General features: G+C 47.3%; 3 protein-coding genes across 7 annotated transcripts in view; all 3 read right to left on the bottom strand.

Moving 5' to 3' along the window:
• The window catches only part of LOC125629208 (uncharacterized), a 333,186-nt gene that overhangs the window by 142,832 nt on the left and 168,112 nt on the right, over positions 1–22,242 (bottom strand). The gene's annotated exons all lie outside the window — the stretch shown is intronic.
• LOC125629205 (uncharacterized) overlaps positions 1–22,242 on the bottom strand; it is a 262,178-nt gene that overhangs the window by 228,035 nt on the left and 11,901 nt on the right. The gene's annotated exons all lie outside the window — the stretch shown is intronic.
• The window catches only part of LOC125629204 (uncharacterized), a 570,105-nt gene continuing 567,232 nt past the window's right edge, over positions 19,370–22,242 (bottom strand). Inside the window, exons 6-7 of the mRNA XM_075124099.1 lie at positions 20,452–20,565; positions 19,370–20,091 (exon numbers count right to left, since the gene is read on the bottom strand). Coding sequence (XP_074980200.1) covers positions 19,385–20,091; positions 20,452–20,565 — 821 coding nt within the window. The 3' untranslated portion in view covers positions 19,370–19,384. The remainder of the gene's footprint in view (positions 20,092–20,451; positions 20,566–22,242) is intronic.

The following is a 22,242-nucleotide window of genomic DNA, read 5'->3' as shown; positions in this document are numbered from 1 at the left end:
TTCAGGTTGGATATTAGGAAAAACTTTTTCACTAGGAGGGTGGTGAAACACTGGAATGCGTTGCCTAGGGAGGTGGTGGAATCTCCTTCCTTAGATGTTTTTAAGGTCAGGCTTGACAAAGCCCTGGCTGGGATGATTTAATTGGGGATGGGTCCTGCTTTTGAGCAGGGGGTTGGACTAGATGACCTCCTGAGGTCCCTTCCAACCCTGATATTCTATATTCTAAATGCTGGCCATTGTGGAGGCCGATTATGGGGAGCTGTTCCAGGGCCAGGACATTGCACAGCCAGTGAAGGAGCAGTTTCTCTACTTAGCTGGGGACTGCTCATAGCTGGTCTCAGGAGATGAGCGGAGGAGTTTGCTGGAGCCCATGCAGGAATGTGAGGTGAGGGAAACGACTTCGTCCTTGAAGACTGGCACATCTCCTGGCTCAGATGGCCTGCCTCCAGAACTCTACTGGGAACTGCTGGAGCCTCTGATGCCAGTGTTGACTAATGTCTTCAACAGCTCCCTGCACCACGGGGCACTGAGTCCATCACAATACGACACTATCCTGGTATTGCTGGCCAAGCTGGGAGCCCTCACCGACATCCGAAATTGGAGGCCCATTGCTCTATTAAATACCGACTATAAGATCTTGGCCCGAGTACTCGAGAGAAGGCTGGGAGAGGTAGCAGACCGACTGGTGCATTGTAATCAATCCAATGCAGCGCGAGGTCGGACAGTCGCAGACTCCTCATGCAGCGTGCGGGAGGTCTGTGAATGTGCATGCTGGAAGCAGTGGGAAGGTCACTTGTTTGCTCTGGATCAATCCACGGCCTTTGACCACATCAACCTGAACTATCTGTGGAAAGTGCTCAAACAGTATGGACTTCTGGGGGACTTTATCAGATGGCTGCAGGTGCTGTACAAACAGGCCTCAGTCTGCCCATTGGTGAATGGCTGGCTAGGGAACAAAGTCCCCATGCACATGAAAGTATGACAGGGCTGTTCCTTGAGCCCCTTTTGTACATCATGTCTTTGGACCCTTTTCTGAGAGCACTCCACAGAAGCAGAGCAATGTGGGGCATGGTTTGCCCTGACCAGAGCCTGGGGGAACTGAGTGGGCGAGTGTCACATCGAAGGCAGTTGCCCATGCAAATGATATGATTGTGATAGCGAGCTCCCCGGGTGACTGCTGCACTTTAGTGATGCTATTGGGGTACTCGACTGCAGCAGGAGCCATGATGAACCTAGAAAAGAGCAGGGCCCTGAGGTGGGATCAGACCCTGGTGGGGTTTTCCCTTACCCATCAGGGATTTGAGATTAGTAAGCAGCCAAGACATACCCCCAGGGTGGTGAACATCTTGAGGGTATTGTTTGGGGTCAGGGACAAGGTGGGGAACATGAACTGGGAGAGGCAGCTGCTGGCCTGTGAGGAACAGCTCGGCCGGTGGCATAAGTGAACTTTGGCATTAGCCCAGAAGGTTGTCATGCTCAAGACCTATCTTTTGGCTGCGGGAAATTTCCTCAGCCATGTATTTCCCCCAGCCCCATGAGTGCTGCAGACAATGAACATGATGGTCTTCCACTTCTTGTGGTAAGAGGAGATCCCTAGTCAGGAGAAGTGTGGCTTTTTTGCCAGTGACACAGGGGAGGTTGGACATGGTGGGCTTTGAAGCCTTTTCCTGTTCCACTTTCTTGTTTTTCAATTTTCAGTGGGTGGATGAACTGGAGGGCAACCACAAAGTCCATAACCGACTTTTCAGATCTGGCCATATTTTTTTCAAGCCCACTGAATGCAGCACCAGGTTTGGGGTAGCCGGTGGTAACAGAATGGGGAGGAGATTAGGAGGTCCCCCTGCTCTCTCCAGTGACTGTCCACTCCCACCTTATCTCCTATGAGCTTTTCAGTGTGTGGCTACATGGAAGGTGCTAATGGGATGGTTTAAGCCACAGCAGTGGCCTCCCTCACAGCAGCAGTGGCCTCCCTCACAGCACCAGTGGCCACATTGGTTTGCTGAAAAGCCCTGGAGGCCCTTCCACTTGGGTCCCCAGTTTCACAAGAATCTGACTTTTCCCTACTGCAGGGTTACTCATGCCCACTCGAGGAAGGTCTTTGGTCCAGCTGGCTTCATGGGATGGACCCATGAAATAGCATGGGGCCTCAAAAATTGAGAGTCTGGCTAGAGATGCCTGAAGTTCTGTGGGTTGATCTAACGTCCGTGTTTCTCTCTGCATCACCTGCTGGCGACAAGCTTTTGCCCTTGCACTTGTATACATGCTTTTCCTCTTGCTCACCTCATTCTTAAAAGGAGTGCCAGGACCAGGCTTCATAGTCAAGGAAAGAGAAGCAGGAGCAGGAGTCCCAGGCTGGAGCCCAGCACACCTCTGGGCACCTAGAACAGGGTGGCTTTAAGGGAAGCCTTAAAGCCATAGATCTCCAGAGGGTGGGACAAGAGGAGAGGGGACCATACCTAATCGTGGTCTGTGGACAGCCACAAAGACACCCCGCCAGTCTGCTCCCCGCCTCCTGGCAAAGCAAACACCCACTGCAGGCCAATTGCAGACCAGCATGCGGGGCAGCTGCTGACATTGTGCAGCCAGCATCAGAATGTTGTAGGAAAGCAGGGCCAGGCCCCCAGGTGGGGCCTCTTCCCGTTCCCACTCAGGGTGCTCCTTTTGGCGGTGGGGGAGGAGATTTTTCTCCAAGTAGCTTTTCACCAACTGGCGAGAAGCAGAGAAACACCCAGGATTCCAAAGGTAGTATTTAACCATCTCCCTCCAGCACAGGGAGGCACAGGGAAGAGGGAGACTGCTCTACATTCTAGCCTGGGTGTCCATCCACTTTCTTTGGCAAGCTGGGAAGGCCAGAGGCTGGATTGGGACTATCTAGGGATTTGGCCCTAAAGAAAGCAGGACTTTCAGCCAAAGTGAAGGCTAAAGAAGCAGAACTGCACTGGGACTCGAACCCCCAATGATAAGACGGCTTATTTTTAGGCCACACTGTAACAGCCAGCCGGCTTTTGAAGCATGTTATTGGAACCATAAATGGATTCCACTGAGAGGACTCCTAAATTGTTGTTGAGATGCATGACCTTATTCTTTCTCTCCCTCATTCCAGGCCAGGAGGAGAGCTGGAGGAGAGTCAGACTCAGCTTTGTAGCAGGGGAACATGGTGAAGCACAAGGAACTCAAGTGTGGGTTTTACATGGGAAAAGGCAGGTAACTGTTGGAGTGAATCTAGGGGGCCTGCTAGGAGATGGCTGTTTGTTGCCCTCTTAATTGTGCATCCCCCCTGCCTCTTACCCTTCTGCTCTGCCCTTTATGCTGCAAACCAGCAAGGGGAGCTGAATCATTGCCTCTTCTTCATGTACATGGGAGAAACGTCGTTACTTCATGTACATGGGAGAAACGTCGTGACACAGGGAAGAAAGGTAAGCAGCACGATACGGACCCTGGACTTCAGGAAAGCAGACTTCGACTCCCTCAGGGAACGGATGGCCAGGATCCCCTGGGGGACTAACTTGAAGGGGAAAGGAGTCCAGGAGAGCTGGCTGTATTTCAAGGAATCCCTGTTGAGGTTACAGGGACAAACCATCCCGATGAGTCGAAAGAATAGTAAATATGGCAGGCGACCAGCTTGGCTTAATAGTGAAATCTTAGCGGATCTTAAACATAAAAAAGAAGCTTACAAGAAGTGGAAGGTTGGACATATGACCAGGGAAGAGTATAAAAATATTGCTCGGGCATGTAGGAATGTTATCAGGAGGGCCAAATCGCACCTGGAGCTGCAGCTAGCCAGAGATGTCAAGAGTAACAAGAAGGGTTTCTTCAGGTATGTTGGCAACAAGAAGAAAGCCAAGGAATGTGTGGGCCCCTTACTGAATGAGGGAGGCAAACTAGTGACAGAGGATGTGGAAAAAGCTAATGTACTCAATGCTTTTTTTGCCTCTGTTTTCACTAACAAGGTTAGCTCCCAGACTGCTACGCTGGGCATCACAAAATGGGGAAGAGATGGACAGCCCTCTGTGGAGATAGAGGTGGTTAGGGACTATTTAGAAAAGCTGGACGTGCACAAGTCCATGGGGCCGGACGAGTTGCATCCGAGAGTGCTGAAGGAACTGGCGGCTGTGATTGCAGAGCCATTGGCCATTATCTTTGAAAACTCGTGGCGAACCGGGGAAGTCCCGGATGACTGGAAAAAGGCTAATGTAGTGCCAATCTTTAAAAAAGGGAAGAAGGAGGATCCTGGGAACTACAGGCCAGTCAGCCTCACTTCAGTCCCTGGAAAAATCATGGAGCATGTCCTCAAAGAATCAATCCTGAAGCACTTGCATGAGAGGAAAGTGATCAGGAACAGCCAGCATGGATTCACCAAGGGAAGGTCATGCCTGACTAATCTAATCGCCTTCTATGATGAGATTACTGGTTCTGTGGATGAAGGGAAAGCAGTGGATGTATTGTTTCTTGACTTTAGCAAAGCTTTTGACACGGTCTCCCACAGTATGCTTGTCAGCAAGTTAAGGAAGTATGGGCTGGATGAATGCCCTACAAGGTGGGTAGAAAGCTGGCTAGATTGTCGGGCTCAACGGGTAGTTATCAATGGCTCCATGTCTAGTTGGCAGCCGGTATCAAGTGGAGTGCCCCAAGGGTCGGTCCTGGGGCCGGTTTTGTTCAATATCTTCATAAATGATCTGGAGGATGGTGTGGATTGCACTCTCAGCAAATTTGCGGATGATACTAAACTGGGAGGAGTGGTAGATAAGCTGGAGGGGAGGGATAGGATACAGAAGGACCTAGACAAATTGGAGGATTGGGCCAAAAGAAATCTGATGAGGTTCAATAAGGATAAGTGCAGGGTCCTGCACTTAGGACGGAAGAACCCAATGCACAGCTACAGACTAGGGACCGAATGGCTAGGCAGCAGTTCTGCGGAAAAGGACCTAGGGGTGACAGTGGACGAGAAGCTGGATATGAGTCAGCAGTGTGCCCTTGTTGCCAAGAAGGCCAATGGCATTTTGGGATGTATAAGTAGGGGCATAGCGAGCAGATTGAGGGACGTGATCGTTCCCCTCTATTCGACATTGGTGAGGCCTCATCTGGAGTACTGTGTCCAGTTTTGGGCCCCACACTACAAGAAGGATGTGGATAAATTGGAGAGAGTCCAGCGAAGGGCAACAAAAATGATTAGGGGTCTGGAACACATGACTTATGAGGAGAGGCTGAGGGAGCTGGGATTGTTTAGCCTGCAGAAGAGAAGAATGAGGGGGGATTTGATAGCTGCTTTCAACTACCTGAAAGGGGGTTCCAAAGAGGATGGCTCTAGACTGTTCTCAATGGTATCAGATGACAGAACGAGGAGTAATGGTCTCAAGCTGCAGTGGGGGAGGTTTAGATTGGATATTAGGAAAAACTTTTTCACTAAGAGCGTGGTGAAACACTGGAATGCGTTACCTAGGGAGGTGGTAGAATCTCCTTCCTTAGAGGTTTTTAAGGTCAGGCTTGACAAAGCCCTGGCTGGGATGATTTAACTGGGAATTGGTCCTGCTTCGAGCAGGGGGTTGGACTAGATGACCTTCTGGGGTCCCTTCCAACCCTTATATTCTATGATTCTATGATTCTATGATTCTACTTAAGTCCTCCTCATTTCCAAGCCCCATGTGAATTCATGACATGCCTGGACTCTGTGAATGCAGCATTCATGTGCATGAGACTGTCTCAGGAGATGACACTTGATATGTGGAAAAAGCTAATGTACTCAATGCTTTTTTTGCCTCTGTCTTCACGAACAAGGTCAGCTCCCAGACTACTGCACTGGGCAGCACAGAATGGGGAGGCGGTAACCAGCCCTCTGTGGAGAAAGAAGTGGTTCAGGACTATTTAGAAAAACTGGACGTGCACAGGTCCATGGGGCCGGATGCCCTGCATCCAAGAGTGCTAAAGGAGTTGGCGGATGTGATTGCAGAGCCATTGGCCATTATCTTTGAAAACTCATGGTGATAGGGGAAAGTCCCGGAAACTGGAAAAAGGCTAATGTAGTGCCAATCTTTACAAAAAGGAAGAAGGAGGATCCTGGGAACTACAGGCCGGTCAGCCTCACCTCAGTCCCCGGAAAAATCATGGAGCATGTCCTCAAAGAATCAATTCTGAAGCACTTAGAGGAGAGGAAAGTGATCAGGAACAGTCATCATGGATTCACCAAGGGCAAGTCGTGCCTGACTAATCTAATTGCCTTCTATGACAAGATAACCAGCTCTGTGGATGAGGGGAAAGCGGTGGACGTGTTATTCCTTGACTTCAGCAAAGCTTTTGACATGGTCTCCCACAGTATTCTTGTCAGCAAGTTAAAGAAGTATGGGCTGGATGGATGCACTACGAGGTGGGTAGAAAGTTGGCTAGATTGTCGGGCTCAACGGGTAGTGATCAATGGCTCCATGTCTAGTTGGCAGCCGGTATCTAGTGGAGTGCCCCAAGGGTCGGTCCTGGGGCCGGTTTTGTTCAATATCTTCATTAATGATCTGGAGGATGGTGTGGATTGCACTCTCAGCAAGTTTGCGGATGATGCTAAACTGGGAGGAGTGGTAGATACGCTGGAATGTAGGGATAGGATACAGAGGGACCTAGACAAATTGGAGGATTGGGCCAAAAGAAATCTGAGGAGGTTCAACAAGGACAAGTGCAGAGTCCTGCACTTAGGACAGAAGAATCCAATGCACCGCTACAGACTAGGGACCGAATGGATCGGCAGCAGTTCTGCAGAAAAGGACCTAGGGGTTACAGTGGACGAGAAGCTGGATACGAGTCAACAGTGTGCCCTTGTTGCCAAGAAGGCCAATGGCATTTTGGGCTGTATAACTACGGTCATTGCCAGCAGATCGAGGGACGTGATTGTTCCCCTCTATTCGACATTGGTGAGGCCTCATCTGGAGTACTGTGTCCAGTTTTAGGCTCCACACTACAAGAAGAATGTGGAGAAATTGGAGAGAGTCCAGCGAAGGGCAACCAAAATGATTAGGGGTCTGGAACACATGACTTATGAGGAGAGGCTGAGGGAACTGGGATTGTTTAATCTACGGAAGAGAAGAATGAGGGGGGATTTGATAGCTGCTTTTAACTACCTGAAAGGTAGATCCAAGGAGGATGGATCTAGACTATTCTCAGTGATAACAGATGACAGAACAAGAAGTAATGGTCTCAAGTTGCAGTGGCGGAGATTTAGGTTGGATATTAGGAAAAACTTTTTCACTAGGAGGGTGGTGAAACACTGGAATGTGTTACCTAGGGAGGTGGTGGAATCCCCTTCCTTAGAATTTTTTAAGGTCAGGCTTGACAAAGCCCTGGCTGTGATGATTTAGTTGGGGATTGGTCCTGCTCTGGGCAGGGGGTTGGACTAGATGACCTCCAGAGGTCCCTTCCAACCCTGATATTCTATGATTCTATTACTCTATGTGTGAAAGGAGCTTTTTCTATGCTGTTAGGGAAGGGAATGTGAGAGTCCATTCACAGCCTGGCTTCCTATGAGCTCTGAGGAAGCTTTGGGATCTGCAACAGAATTCTCTGCATCCTCAGGTTATCCTGGTCATCCAGAGCTGCAGGATTTGGCCCAGGGTCAGTCAAGGTGCGACAGCCTCTGCAGTCTTACATGGTGAGTCCTGCAGCCTCTCTCGAAACTGCTCTGCCATATTCTGCAGGGCAGCCTCACTGGTTGAGAATCTGGTAGAAGAGAGACCCTGGAGTAGAGAAGGAAAACGTCCTCAGCAGTCACAGCTGGCAGACACAGGAAAGGCTGAGTTTGTTTTTAAACGTCTCTCCCTGCTCAAGCCTTTAATCATTCCTGTGGCTCTTCTCTGAACCCTCTGCAATTTATCAGGGAAAACAAGCAAAGAAACCAAACCAGTCTGTTTGGACTGATGTAACAATCTATTGCCTTGCAAGGTTTAATATAAATCAGATCATTCTATTCACCCAAGAGTTCAACTTTAAGGGCTTTTGGTTAACTGACCACCTGGTCACTTAACATTAACCCGTTCAAAAAGTTGGCAGGTCAAATAGTCTTTCCTCCCAAATCAAAATGAAAAAATAAATTAGTGAAAGAAAATAACCTAAAGCACCTTTGTTGCTTTTCACAGCAGACTGGGGGAATACAGAAGGGAAAATGCTTCTCTCTCCTGACACTGAGTAACATTTCTGTCTGTCCTTGAGATCCTGCCACAGGGACAAGGATTGAGGATGCAAATGACATGTTGAGGCTACATTGGTTTGTACATTCATTCACTCCTTCGTTAGTGATAACGGTGCATGAGTTCAAAGTAATCCAGCTCTGACTTTCACATCTTAGGCTATTTCCAGGCGGGCAATTATAAAAAACTTTTATCTCTAAGCTGAGCAGGTTGAATCTGGAGTCACTGAGAGATGATAAATATAGAGCCCTGCTAAGAAGTGTCTGTCCAGTGGCAGCTCCCCCTGTATTCTCCCCAGTTTATGAACTCATCTTCAGTATATAGGCCACTGAACCTAATGAGTGGGGAGGGTCCCAGTACTTGGGCTCCAGCCCGAGTGAGAATTTCTACACTGCAATTAAACAGACCCCAGAGCCTGAGCCTGGCAAGCCCAAATCAGATGGCCTGGGCCAGCTGTGAGTTTTTAATTGTACTGTAGATATACCCTTGGTATCAAAACCCCAGCTTTCTCACCAGGGAATCAAGCCCTAGTCCCCCATGTGACGATACTCACCACTCTTACTCATGCGGCAAGAACTGACAGCTGCATGGGGATGTAGGGGAACATCCTGGGCAGCTCCTTGGACCACTGTGGCTGTCAGGAGACCCAGCTAGGCAGGAGCTGCTCTGGGCTCTATGCAGGGGGAGATTACCTGGTCTGCTGACTCTCAATCGCCTGCCTACCCTGTCAATCAGGCTGATTTGGAGCTTTGGCCTCTCCCCATTGCCCCTGGGGACTGTCAGTCTCAGGGTCCTGATTTCCCATTGACCCTTCCCCTTGCTTTTGGTATTGGAACTAGCCAACCAAAAAACCCCACTAAGTTTTAGTAAGGGGCCAACAGTCCCCTGACACAAGCCATCCCCGTGAGGGTCACAGATGTCCACAGAAGACGACATAAGCTGGTTCCATGGTATAACGGTTAGCACTCCAGACTCTGAATCTTGCAATTTAAGCTCAAATCTCAGTGGGACCTTGTGTTGGCTTGCAGCAAAGTTCAAAGCGCTCACCTTTCCTGTCTCCACTTGTGCAAGAGCAAGTCTTTTCCCTCGTGCTTGGTGACATGCCCAATGGAGCCAGGTCTTTGGTCTGGATGGCTTGACAGGATGGCCGCAATGGGTTGGGGCTCTAGAACTTGACACCCTTGCTATCTTTGCTTGCAGGCCTGAATTTTGGCCTGATGGATGTGCCAGTGCCAGGGCCAGGGTTAATAGTCAGGGCTAGGCAGGAGGGAGGAAGAGTCCCAGGCTGGAGCCCAGCACACCTCTCCTCCACTGGGCACCTAGAGCAGAGGCGGCAGGTGCTGACAGCTCCAAGGGAAGGCTTAAAAGCCACAGAGCAACCAAGGGCGGGGCAAGAGGAGGGGAGGACCATGCCTATGCTGGCCATGCCAAACACCCGCTGAAGGCCACCCACAGGCCAGCATGTGGGGCAGCTGCTGATGCTCTGTGACCAACATCAGAAGGCAGTACGAAAGGAGGGCCAGCCTCTTACCCGTCCCATGCAAGGTGCTCACTTTTGCAGTGGGGCAGGAGATTTTTGTCCCCAAGAGGCTTTTCCCCAGCAGGAGAGAAGCAGAGAAACACCCAGGCTCCAAAGGCGCTATTTAGCAAGCCCCCTCAAGCACAGGGTCACGCGCAGATTTGGAAGAGGGAAACTGCTCCACACACTAGCCCGGGCATCCACCCAATTTCTTTGGTAAATCAGGAATGGCAAAGGCTAGACTGGAAGCACCTAGGGCTCACACCCTGGCCTTTGTGATGCCCTACCCCCAACTCCTTCCCGGGGCCCAACTCCTTCCCGGGGTCTAGCTAAAGCTCAGAGCATTGGCCTGAGCGGCCAAGAAGAGGCTCCAGCCCTGAAGAAAGCAGGACTTCCAGCACAAAGGGAAAACGGCACAAGCACAGCCCCAAAGAGACTCAACCTTCAATCATCTGATCTGAAGTCAGACGCCTTATCCTTTAGGCCATATGGTCATAGGAGAAAAACCTTTTCAAGCACTTAAAAAAGACAGACACTGTGTTTCTCAGGTCATCTACTGAGGGTGCAGAGAGTCTCCGGGCACAAGAAGTCGAGTTTCCAGCGAGATGTGAGACTTAATTCTATGGAGCCAGGTGCAGGACTTGGGCAGGGAGGCATCAACATGGGGGATTAAGGTGCAGTGGATGGACCGGTTGTGTAGGTGCAGAGATTTAGTTCCCTGAGGCCCAGGAAGGAGGAGGAGGAGGAATCCTGCTGGTAGGCAGAGGCCGTGGAGAAAAAGAGGAGGGGTTTCTGGGACTTTTTTTGCCTCTCTTTTGTCTGCCTGCTTGCTCTTGTCATGGCAGGAATAAATACTTTTACCAAGCCTGGCTAGCTCAGTCAGTCATCAAGCTCTGAGGGTCAAGAATTCAAGCCCCTGCCCGGGCAGTGAGCTTTTAAGTTGCCTTGTGTGCCAGGAGCCAAATGATTGCTGGTGGTGTCCAGAGCCACACACGGATTCCCAGAAGCAGCGACGGTTTCCTGGAAAGGCCCCTTTCTCCTGCTGAGTCCTTAGGAATCATGAGAGAGGCTCACGTCCACAGAATCAGGCCCAGAAAGTGAAGTCTCCGACTGGCAGGAAGAGCTGTGGGGCCAGGTGCTGAGAGAGCCAATGGGAGAGAGGGAGCAGCTGCAGTGAAGTAATGAGTACAGAGTGCAAGTGTAAAGGGGGGTATGATCCTGCTATTGTGACAAATGTTCCTGGCTTATGCACTCTAAGATAGAGTGGAACCGGCTAGTGAAAGGATCCGAGTCCTCGCTCCCACTCCCTTACCCAGAGGCCTGCCTGACCTTGAGGACTCTCTTTCTACTCTCGTGTGTGGCAGAAGCCTCATAACCCTGACACGGCTGGCCCGGGATTCCTGGGGGTTTCAACTCCCAGTCTTGTTGTGGTCACTTAGAACAGGGGCTGGGGTGTTTCTTTTGCCCTGAGGCTTTGCTTATCCTTAGCTGTCACGGATGAGTGGTTAAGCCATTGGACTGAAAATCCATTGACATTTCCCTGCACAGCTTTGAATCCTGCTCACAGACAGAGACAAGCACTAGTCCCATCAAGGCCAGTAGGGTTAGGGCTCCTCAATCACCTTGGTACTATTGAGAATCTGTGCTTCTGGGAATGATTGTCATTGATAAAGGAGAAGGGGTGAATCTCTGATCCCTGGGGGGAAAGGTCCCATCTACCCAGACTGGGTGCCAAGGAAATGGAGGGGCAGTCAGTGCTTAGATAACAGAGATTCAGGCAGTTTACACACTGCAGGGACACTGTCTCTAAACAGAAGGCAAGTGCAATGCGTTTGGGGTGCTGATGATGGCCAGTAAAAATGCTGGATGCAGTGAGAGATGAGAACAAAAGAATGGAGAGTGAGTGGCAGCTCACAGGGCCAAGGTGTTCAGACACCCCAATATTAGACACCCTGGAGCATCTTAGAGACAAAAGGTGAACAGAGACCCAGCCCCTTGCAATGTCCCTCTCCTGGGAGAAGATGCCCTGGACACAAAGGAGCTGGATTGAGAGTGGGGTGGAAGGTCCGAAGGGAAAAAAGGCAGCTGAAGTCCCTCCAAGTTATGGAAACTAGGCAAAGCAGAATGAAAGGGCTTCACACCCCACACAGCTCAGCCGGGCGGGCATGAGCAGATTTTGGGGGCTGGGATTGAGCTCCATGGGCAGCAGCACCACAAAAGGCAGGCTGGGATCGACAGGCCTAGGGAATATTTCCATCCTTTTTTTGTAGGTATGATGAATGCAACCTCCGCTCCTGGGTCTTCCCCAGGGACAGAATATTTCATTGCAAAATAAAGCTTTTAATTGAAAGGAGTAAAAGGAAATTGCCACACAATGGTGCCAGAGACTAAGGAATGAAAAGCCCATGTTTCCTAAGTCATAGAATATCAGGGTTGGAAGGGACCTCAGGAGGTCATCTAGTCCAACCCCCTGCTCAAAGTAGGACCAATCCTCAACTAAATCATCCCAGCCAGGGCTTTGTCAAGCCTGACCTTAAAAACTTCTAAGGATGGAGATTCCACCACCTCCCTTGGAAACCCATTCCAGTGCTTCACCACCCTCCTGGGGAAATAGTGTTTCCTAATATCCAACCTAGACCTGCCCCCCTGCAACTTGAGACCATTGCTCCTTGTTCTGTCATCTGCCACCACTGAGAACAGTCTAGAGCCATCCTCTTTGGGACCCCCTCTCAGGTAGTTGAAAGCAGCTATCAAATCCCCCCTCACTCTTCTCTTCCGCAGACTAAATAAGCCCAGTTCCCTCAGCCTCTCCTCATAAGTCATGTGCCCCAGTCCCCTAATGATTTTCATTGCCCTCCGCAGGATTTTCCCCAATTTGTCCACATCCTTTCTGTAATGGGGGGCCCAAAACTGGATGCAGTCCTCCAGGTGTGGCCCCACCAGTGCTGAATGGAGGAGACTAATCAGGGGAGGGGATGGGAAGGGGTGGAGTGGGGGGTCGAGCCTGTGACAGAGGCAGGAGTTGAGCAGTGAGCGCACACACACACACGCCCCCCCGGCACACTGGAAAGTTGGCGCATGTAGCTCCAGCCAGTCGGTGCCTACACGAGGAGCCGCATATTAAACTTCTGAAGAGCCGCGTGTGGCTCCGGAGCCACAGGTTGGCCACCCCTGGAATAATCACTGCAGCGGTGGATGGGATTCTTCCCTCCTAAGTGCAGGACTCTGCACTTGTCCTTGTTAAGCCTCCTCAGATTTCTTCTGGCCCACTCCTCCTCTGTATCCTGTCCCTACCCTCCAGCACTTGGATTCTTTACATGCTTTCTCAGAGGGAAGAGCACAAGTTCCATGATTTCATGGGAGAGTTTTAGGGCTATTTTGAGCCAGGGAACTATGCTATAGGGTGCTTTCTCTGTGTGGATTTGACAGGTGGATCAACATAGATGCACACTGAGACCCATCTCAGGGTGCTGAGGACTGTGAGTCTCCTTGTTGCCACTTGCCACTAAGAAGAGGGAGTTTTGCATTTGGCAGCTGGATATTAGTGACCAAACTCACCCAGCCTGTCAGGCACTCAAAGCACCCTTCTCTGAGCTACAGCAGCCCGGCCAGTTGACATTAGAGGCACCCTAAACCCCTAGTTCCTTCAATGTATCCCTCTCTGGGTCCAGCTCCGCTCACCAGATACTCAAAGAAATCCCAGATCCTCTCTTCCAGAAGCAATGGTGTACCCCAAGTTACCCGTTTTTTCTGTTTCACACAGCACTTGAGTACAGTTATTGAACAAACGGAAATTTATTTAACAAGGGAGAGAGATTTAAACAGAAACAAATGTGAGTGACGGAAACCAACAGTGATGGAAACAGTTACCAAAAAAACAAAATCACAAAATGCAACCTACACTTTTTAATAGTTACCTTTCCTAGCTAAATAGATTCTCACCTCACACTTCAGTCTATTGCAGTGATTGCTAGTCCCTAGGAGCCAGGGCCCTGCCTTTCATGAAGCACCACTGGTCATTAGGGATCTCCTTGTTGAATGGAGCCAAAGTGTGTTTCTCCACCCTGTTATAAACTGAATCAGTCTTTTGTCTTTATGACAACGAGGAGCTTGTCCTTTCTGTGAACATAGTCCTTTTCACTGCCACAGGGTTCTGATGTCTATAGTTTGTCTTTGATAGTTTTCCATGGGGTTTTCTGGGTTGGTGCAAAGGTTGACAACTGAGCAATACATCACATAACTGGTTAGCAAGGAAAGGGTGACAATTCCCTCCCACTTGAATGGACAGTCCCCACGAAGACATGTGACTGGGGTGACTGACTTTCATGACAATATCATAAGGGCATAATTTTCCATGTACTTACATTACTCCTTAAATATGACTCATACACACCTCTTGCAGTGATTAGGAGTAACAATAATTTACAAGCTTTCAGCAGAGATCTCACTGCTATGCTTCCTGGATAAATATCATAAAATCAGTGTAATAGGTGTGATGAGTTTGAAAGGTCTGAGACAGGAGTTTCTTGCCAACTCTGTCCACATATCTATTCAAAGGACACCATCATAGGACCTAATGACATCAGCCACACCATCAGGGGCTCATTCACCTGCACATCTACCAATGTGATTTATGCCATCATGTGCCAGCAATGCCCCTCTGCCATGTACATTGGCCAAACTGGACAGTCGCTATGTAAAAGAATAAATGGACACAAATCAGACATCAAGAATTATAACATTCAAAAACCAGTTGAAGAACATTTCAATCTCCCCGGACACTCAATTACAGACCTAAAAGTTGCAATTCTTCAACAAAAAAACTTCAAAAACCTCTCCAATGAGAAACTGCAGAACTGGAATTAATTTGCAAACTGGACACCATTAAATTAGGCTTGAATAAAAACTGCGATTGGATGAGTCGTTACACAAACTAAAAACTATTTCCCCATGCTAATTTTCCCCCTACTGTTGCTCACACCTTCTTGTCAACTGTTTGAAATGGGCCATCCTGATGATCACTACAAAAGTTTTTTTTTTCTCCTGCTGATAATAGCCCACCTTAATTGATTAGTCCCATTGGCTTAGAGCATGTGCAATAACAATGCTAGACCAGCACAGCTACAAATCAGTGCAGCTGGGCCAACATCAGCTTTATTGTGTAACCGTCGCATCAGACACAAAACCAGAGAATCAGGACTCGGCATGCGAGTATCCGGAACTCTGAAATTGGAGCCTGACACGATCGTTGCCTCATTGGTTTCCATCATTTCTACAGCCTGAAAGTCCTTGTTACCCAATTAGGCAGCCAGTTTGGGATCCACGGGGAAGGAATGTCCTATGAAGAATTCTCTCTTTGGATCCAAACGGTGAAGGATGATCATTCTCAATCTAACCCTGGCATCCTTTGGAACCGTAATCGGTGACATTGAACTAGTAAGTGGAGTTGTACAAACAATTTTCCTTGGGTCATTGGTCACCAGAGCTTCCTTTACTGGGGTGGAAACCAAGAACCGAGTGTGTACTCTTTCAGCCCCAGTTCTTTCCAAATCCTTGGCCTTGGTTAGGATAAATTTACACGTCTGAAGTAAAATCCTTTACAAAACTACTCAAAATCTCAGCAGTGAATGGCTCCCAAAACATGCCCAGATTTCTTTAATTTGGTGGCACAGTTCCAGGCAAGGGTCTGGATACAGGGCTGGATCAGAATCTCTGTTAGTTATCAGAGCTTCAGTTTCTATTAAAAAATAGCTATTTTTCTGCCTCTACTAAATTTCCAATACTGATTTCATTTTATACACACTTTGTAGCACATACAATGGATAAATTCAACAAAACCCCCACTTCTATTTCCTCAATATCTGCGTCATAAAGGGAGGCATTCTCCATATCATACGATTCGCTAGGAGAGATCTTCTCTGGGGCCTGCATTACAAATGCTTTGGGAACCAAATACAAGGGCATTTTGCCAAGTTCAAAATCACTTACCATGGAATTCTCTGCCAGATCATCTGAGACAGCATTGACTTAACCAATTGTACTAGACTATGATCATAGAATTATAGAATATCAGGGTTGGAAGGGACATCAGGAGGTCATCTAGTCCAACCCCCTGCTCAAAGCAGAACCAATCCCCAACTAAATAATCCCAGCCAGGGCTTTCTAAAGCCTGACTTTAAAAACCTCTAAGGAAGGAGATTCCACCACCTCCCTAGGTAACCCATTCCAGTGCTTCACCACCCTCCTAGTGAAAAAGTTTTTTCCTAATATCCAACCTAAACCTCCCCCACTGCAACTTGAGACAATTAGAATCATAGAATATCAGAGTTGGAAGGGACCTCAGGAGGTCATCTAGTTGTACCCCCTGCTCAAAGCAGGACCAATCCCCAATTTTTGCCCCAGATCCCTAAATGCGAGGTTTAGCAGGCCAATGCTCAAACCACTGAGCTATCCCTCCCCCCTGAATTAGTCCTTGTTCTGTCATTTCCTATCACTGAGAACAGTCTCGATTCATCCTCTTTGGAACCCCCTTTCAGGTAGCTGAAAGCAGCTATCAATCCCCCCTCATTCTTCTCTTCCGCAGACTAAACAATCCCAGTTCCCTCAGCCTTTCCTCATAAATCATGTGCTCCTTCCTCCTAATCATTTTTGTTGCCCTCCACTGGACGTTTTCCAATTTTTCCACATCCTTCTTGTAGCTTGGGGCCCAGAACTGGACACAGTACTCCAGATGAGGCCTCACCAATGTCAAATAGAGGGGAATGATCACGTCCCTCAATCTGCTGGCAATGCCCCTACTTATACAGCCCAAAATGTCATTGGCCTTCTTGGCAACAAGGGCACACTTTGTTGAGTTAGTTGTGGTTCGGCTGTTGTTCACCATTTCTGAGTGGAGATTTTAAATCACCATTGTTACTCTGTTAGCATGTCCAGTAAATTGGAGTGTTGTCTCCTGTTGACAGAACTGCGCTTGAACCTCCTCCATGTCATCATGGAGGGGTGGGGGAAAAGCAAAGCTGAAGTGAGAAATGACGACTTCAGCAAACGGACATTTGTCTTAAATTCTCCAATAAAATCTGAGCTACATCCTATCAAACAGAATATCCAATTGGGTGACCAAACAGCTTTCAGGAAAGCTAGAAACCCACATAACAGAGAGATAGAATACATGACAATGAAAGTGTCAAGTGAAATTCCAGAGCAGGTTATATCTGATTACTCAGAATCAGGACAAGAGATTTTCCCATCACATTCTCCTCTGATCCATTCAACCCTGCTTCACTCAGCACTGTCTCAATAGTCACTTATGTTATTTACAATTTTTTTAAAATCAGTGAGGAATACTTGTGGCACCTTAGAGACTAATAAATTTATTTGGGCATAAGAAAGCTTATGCCCAAATAAATTTGTTAGTCTCTAAGGTGCCACAAGTACTCCTCATTGTTTTTTCTGATACAGACTAACACAGCTACAACTCTGAAACAATTTTTTTAGTATCCTAGCATCCCCATAATGGGGGACAAAACAGCCAACTTGCCAGAAGTGGCTTTACCAATAGATGGAATCTGGGATTTTTAACTCCAAATGATCACACTGTGTTTGGGATCCATTTGAATTCCCCTTCCAAGTCTTTGACACTTTTATCTCCAGTCATAGCAACTCTGATATAAGATTAAAAAAGTCAAAGTATCATCTCCAAGCACAGACAGCTGAGAACACTTTATCACATGACATTTTGAGAAGTGGAGGGATAGAATGTGATGAAGATAAACTCTGCATGGTGTTGGATTGAGGTAATAATTAATACATTTATGTTCTGGGAAAATGTGAGAAACAATAGCCCAAAACAGACCCCGGATTCGGCCTGATCATTAGAAAGAAATACACCGCTCAACTTGCTGAGTTTGTGTTAACTGAAATATGCCTGTCTGTTTATATGGTCTGTGTTAATTGTAGAAGCACATCCCGAGACAAAAAGTCTGTTCTCAAGTGATAAGATTACCCTTAAGGACAGCTGCTGTTACAACTGTTTTCCTGAACTCAGAAAGAAGATCTGTTAACCCCCACTCTTGCATTTTTATCTGGCTTGTTTTCTTTTCCTGTGTAACAAGTGGTACGAACAGGTTTATTGGAGCCTGTCAAGCCCGAATGATTTTAGAATGGTTATGTTAAAGAATGAATAGGTAATAAAATATGGATGTGATAGGAAAAATGTTAAGTGGAATAGAGTGTGATTGCACTTGGATGTTTGGATGAGTAATAAAAGTTTGAGGTGCCAGCGTTAGAATAATAATAATGACATCACATCTGGAGGAAGAAAAACAACTATCCTCTGACAGGACCGTTTGGCCGAAGAATGCGCTGGGCGAGATAATCCAATAACCCTGACGGCACACTGGAATCCACCCCCAACTGCCTCAAGGACAGAGGTACCGAAGAACAAGATAACAACAAACCATCATTGCTGTGCCATCTGTGTTATTGATTATCACTTCAAACGTGAGAACAGCATGATGAGGCAAACCCCACAGGCTTGTATGAGGATGGATCCCTATAAAGACAGACCCTAAAGACTGAGGACTTTGGGTTTGGTTCTGCAACCAACTTCCAGGAGCATCGGATGCACATCTGACAAGGCCCGGCTCCATCTTCATGTCCAGGCCACCTGGCGAGTGACTTGGCACAAGAAACTTCTAGGCTGGTAACTATAGTAACAACCTTGCAGAACTTGTGTGTGTGGGTGAATGTGTGAGTGAATGGAATGTTAGAGCTATAACTGGTTACCTACCTTGATTCTTTCTGTATTCACAATAAATGTGGCATATTGCCTTATCCCCTGAATAAGATCCTGCTGGTTTTTATTTTCTAAGTATGACATTTTAGTGGAAAATTGTGAAAGGGGGAATATTGCGTATAGGTTATTGTGAAAATTGGTGTGCACATCACCAGCTCTAGAGAGCTTGCCACTTTTATTTGGGTAACCAGACAAACTCTGAAGGGTATAGGAGTTTGTCCACCTCCTAGGTCTTGAGGATATATATATATATAGACAGAGGTGAATCAACCTCCTGGCCTTGAAGAATATATATAGGCAGAGGTAAATATATGCATAAAAGTACTACAGAGCTCATATTATTCAGCTATGATTTCAGAATCTAGGCTGTGTTGCTTGCTGAACTGTCAGGTGTGATGGGAAAGTTTGAACAAGCTTTTAAAAAATGTTCAAGAAAAGGCCGGGTAAACTTTTGCTTGAAGGGGAAATAGAACTGGAGGTGGCCCCAACCTCACCATTTGTTCAGGAGATCACTCCTTTTAAACAAATCCTTCACAAATTTAGGCACAGTCCTTGGACAGAACAAACCTTAGATGATGTCTGCACCATTTTGGACCTAGAGGATAGACTGGCTCAATATATCCTCGTATACAAACCCTCTAGTACTGCCAAAAGAGATGCAGCAGCAATTTGGTTGTTGTGGGAAGCATGTAAGGATTCTTACCTCTGCTTAGCTTCACGGGACAATGGAGTTGATAGAAAGGACAAAAGGGTCCACCTCAAAACAGGGCAAACTGAAAAATGCCAAAATGGGCACCTCATCTGGACAAGCTGGGGGATAGCAGTGCTGCAAACAGTTCAAACAGCTTTAAATATCACTATGTGGGAATCAGCCAAAGTATTAACAAAAAAAAAGAAGCCTTGATAGCCCTAGAGACTTTTATGGTGTTGATCTCCCTTGCAGATTTTCTGATGCCTCACATGGGCTGAGCTCCAAAAAAAGGTCTCCCCACACCGACTGCATTCATAAGGTTTATCACCTGTGTGCATTCTCTGATGGGTAATAAGGTTTGAGCTACGATTGAAGGTTTCCCCACATTCCCTGCATTCATAGGGCCGCTCCATTGTGTGGATTCTCTGATGGGTAATAAGATGTGAGCGGCAACTGAAGCTTTTCCCACACTCACGGCATTCGTAGGGCCTCGCCATTGTGTGGATTCTCTGATGCCTAATAAGGCGTGAGCTGTGATTGAAGGTTTTCCCACACTCACAGCATTCATACGGCCTCTCCCCTGTGTGGATTCTCTGACATTTAATAAGGGCTGAGTAGTCACTTAAGTTCTTCTCACCCTCCATGCATGTATTTTTTCTCTTTCCTATGAGGATTTCCTGCTGGGTTGTGGTTTCCCTGAGGTTCTTCTGAGTTCCCTGACAGTAAATATATTTACCCACTTTCTCCCCTGGCTGGTTTCCCTGCTCTCTCTCTGGTCTGTGCTGAATCTCACAGGATTTTCCCTGCTCATGACTCCCGGACACATTCCTTTTTGATCTTTGCAATAATGCTCCATGTTTATCCACTTGCCCAGCATCTTCCTGCTGATAATTCTGCTCCTCATTCTCATATACCATTCCATCACCTGCTGTGATAGAGACAGAAACCTCAAACAGGGATGGAAAGGTGAAGACCAAACCAAAAAAGTGCTAGAGAGATGTCAAATAAAATTCAGGAACTGAACTCCCTCAAATTCTTCCCCCAAATAGGAGAGAGTGGGGGGATCAAGTCTTCACATCCTATCCAAATACACAGGGGGGAGGGAGGGAGCTACTGCCTGGTGTCTGCTAGGATCTACAGAAAGCCATGAGCTATATTTACCCTGAGGATATGACCCCTGATAGGGACAATAATGAACCGCGAGACCTCCCAAGGGCGCTGTAGGGTAGCCCAGATGTTTCCTTCAGGCACTTAAAGATTCTGAGTAGGTTTAATGTTTCCTCACCTGTGCAGGGAGCTCTCGGGATCTCTCTCTCTTCTGAATCCTGAAGGTCTGTGACCCATGGCTCCTCCCCTTGTTCCAGCTGGGAGATTATATCAGGTTTGGAAACTGGAAACCCTGCTCAGATGAGGGGAGTTCAGGTGATTTCATGAGACTTTGACATAAAAAAAAACATTCTATTAATTTAACGTCAATACTTAGTGTGACCCAGCGTGCCTGGGGCAGCCCTAACTGAAAATGCCAAGGTCAGGGCAGGCTGACTCAATAGGTGTATCCCCCTTGGTCTTTTCCATTTGTTCATTGTACAGCTGATGACCCTTCATGGGCCATCAAACAGGCGAGACAGTGCTGATGCCATTCTGCCTGGGGTGTCCTCCAGAAACACTGCACAAGTCTGGAAATACAGCTATACGCTGCACATCTATAACTCACAATACAAAGGTGCTACAAACATAGAAACAAGATTATCATATTTGGCAAATTATAACAGTTTCACAGATACCTGACAGGGCATAGCTAGCACGATTCATTGCAATTTTATAATATTGGTATTAATAATAATAATATAAAGTGTCTCACAATTCCATACAGTGTCACACTTAGTAAACCAGTGAACAAGTATGGCTTGTGAGATATCGTTTGTAAACTCATAATCTACTGAATTGTTATCCTCCTGTTAAAATATGTGTAGCAAAACTGTATGTAAAGCGATGAGATTTTACTGTATGGTATTACTGAAAATGTTACAACTCTGTGGAACACCCACAGACCAGGTCCTCAGAGACAGCAAGGCAAACAGCTCGTCAAATAGCCATTCTCCGGCAGGGGGAAGATGTGAACAATACATTTACATGGCACCACAGGGAAGGCTTGAAGCTCACATCCACAACAGAGAGCCTGTCACTATGACTCAGTTGAAAATTGAAGATGTTTCTAGTACAAAGGACTGAATTATAAAAAGGGATTGGGGAAAACATTTGAGATTCCCTCTCTCCCCCTTTTCCCTCTCCTCATGACAACAACTCCCACAGAACTGAACTTGGGCAGGAGTGGCAGTTAGGAAGAGTCCTGGTTGAAAGGAAAGCCAGCCCCGTCTCAGCATATGGTGAAAGAATCATTTGCTCTGAATCCACTTTAGCTTCTTAAGTTAGATGTTAGTTTGTGTTTTATCTTTTATTTCTTTTGTAAACCATTCCGACTTTTATGCCTCATTACCTGCAGTCACTTAAAATCCTTTTTTTTTTTTTTTTGGTAGTTAATCTTGTTTTATCTTACCAGTGTGTTTAAAGTTGGTGGGAAATTCCATCTGGGATAATGAAGGCTGGTTCATGTCATTTCCACTGATGAAATGAAAGATCTGATGTGAGCTTGTGTTGTTCAGTAGCATGCTGGACAGTGCAGAACACACATTTCTGGGGAAAGTCTGTCACTTGAGAATTTGCTGGTGTTCTCCTGAGGTGTAATTCAGGAGTGGCTGACTAGCAGCACTCAATACTGTGTAGCTGGGAGAGAGTTACATGCTGGAGACTGTGTGTTAACTGGCCAAGAGGTTCTGTTCTCACCATGGAAAAGGCACTCCAGGTTGGAGAACTGAGGGGATACAGCTGTTCAACAGTCCAGATTGTACTGTGGGTAATGTCACAGACACTCATTATGACACAGAGAAGATAAATCCATGTCCCTGAAATTGAAGACTCCAGAGAGAGGACAAGTCTCCCTGGCACTGCTTCTTGCTGACAGAGAGGTCCAGAGACAGTGAGAGGGTCCTGGGGAAGCTGGGAACAGTAAGCATGG

The sequence above is a fragment of the Caretta caretta genome, chromosome 28 (genome assembly GCF_965140235.1).
Source record: "Caretta caretta isolate rCarCar2 chromosome 28, rCarCar1.hap1, whole genome shotgun sequence".
Taxonomy (NCBI): Eukaryota; Metazoa; Chordata; order Testudines; family Cheloniidae; genus Caretta; species Caretta caretta.
Note: the sequence above shows the minus strand (reverse complement) of the source record. Positions and strands in the feature narration are given on the sequence as shown.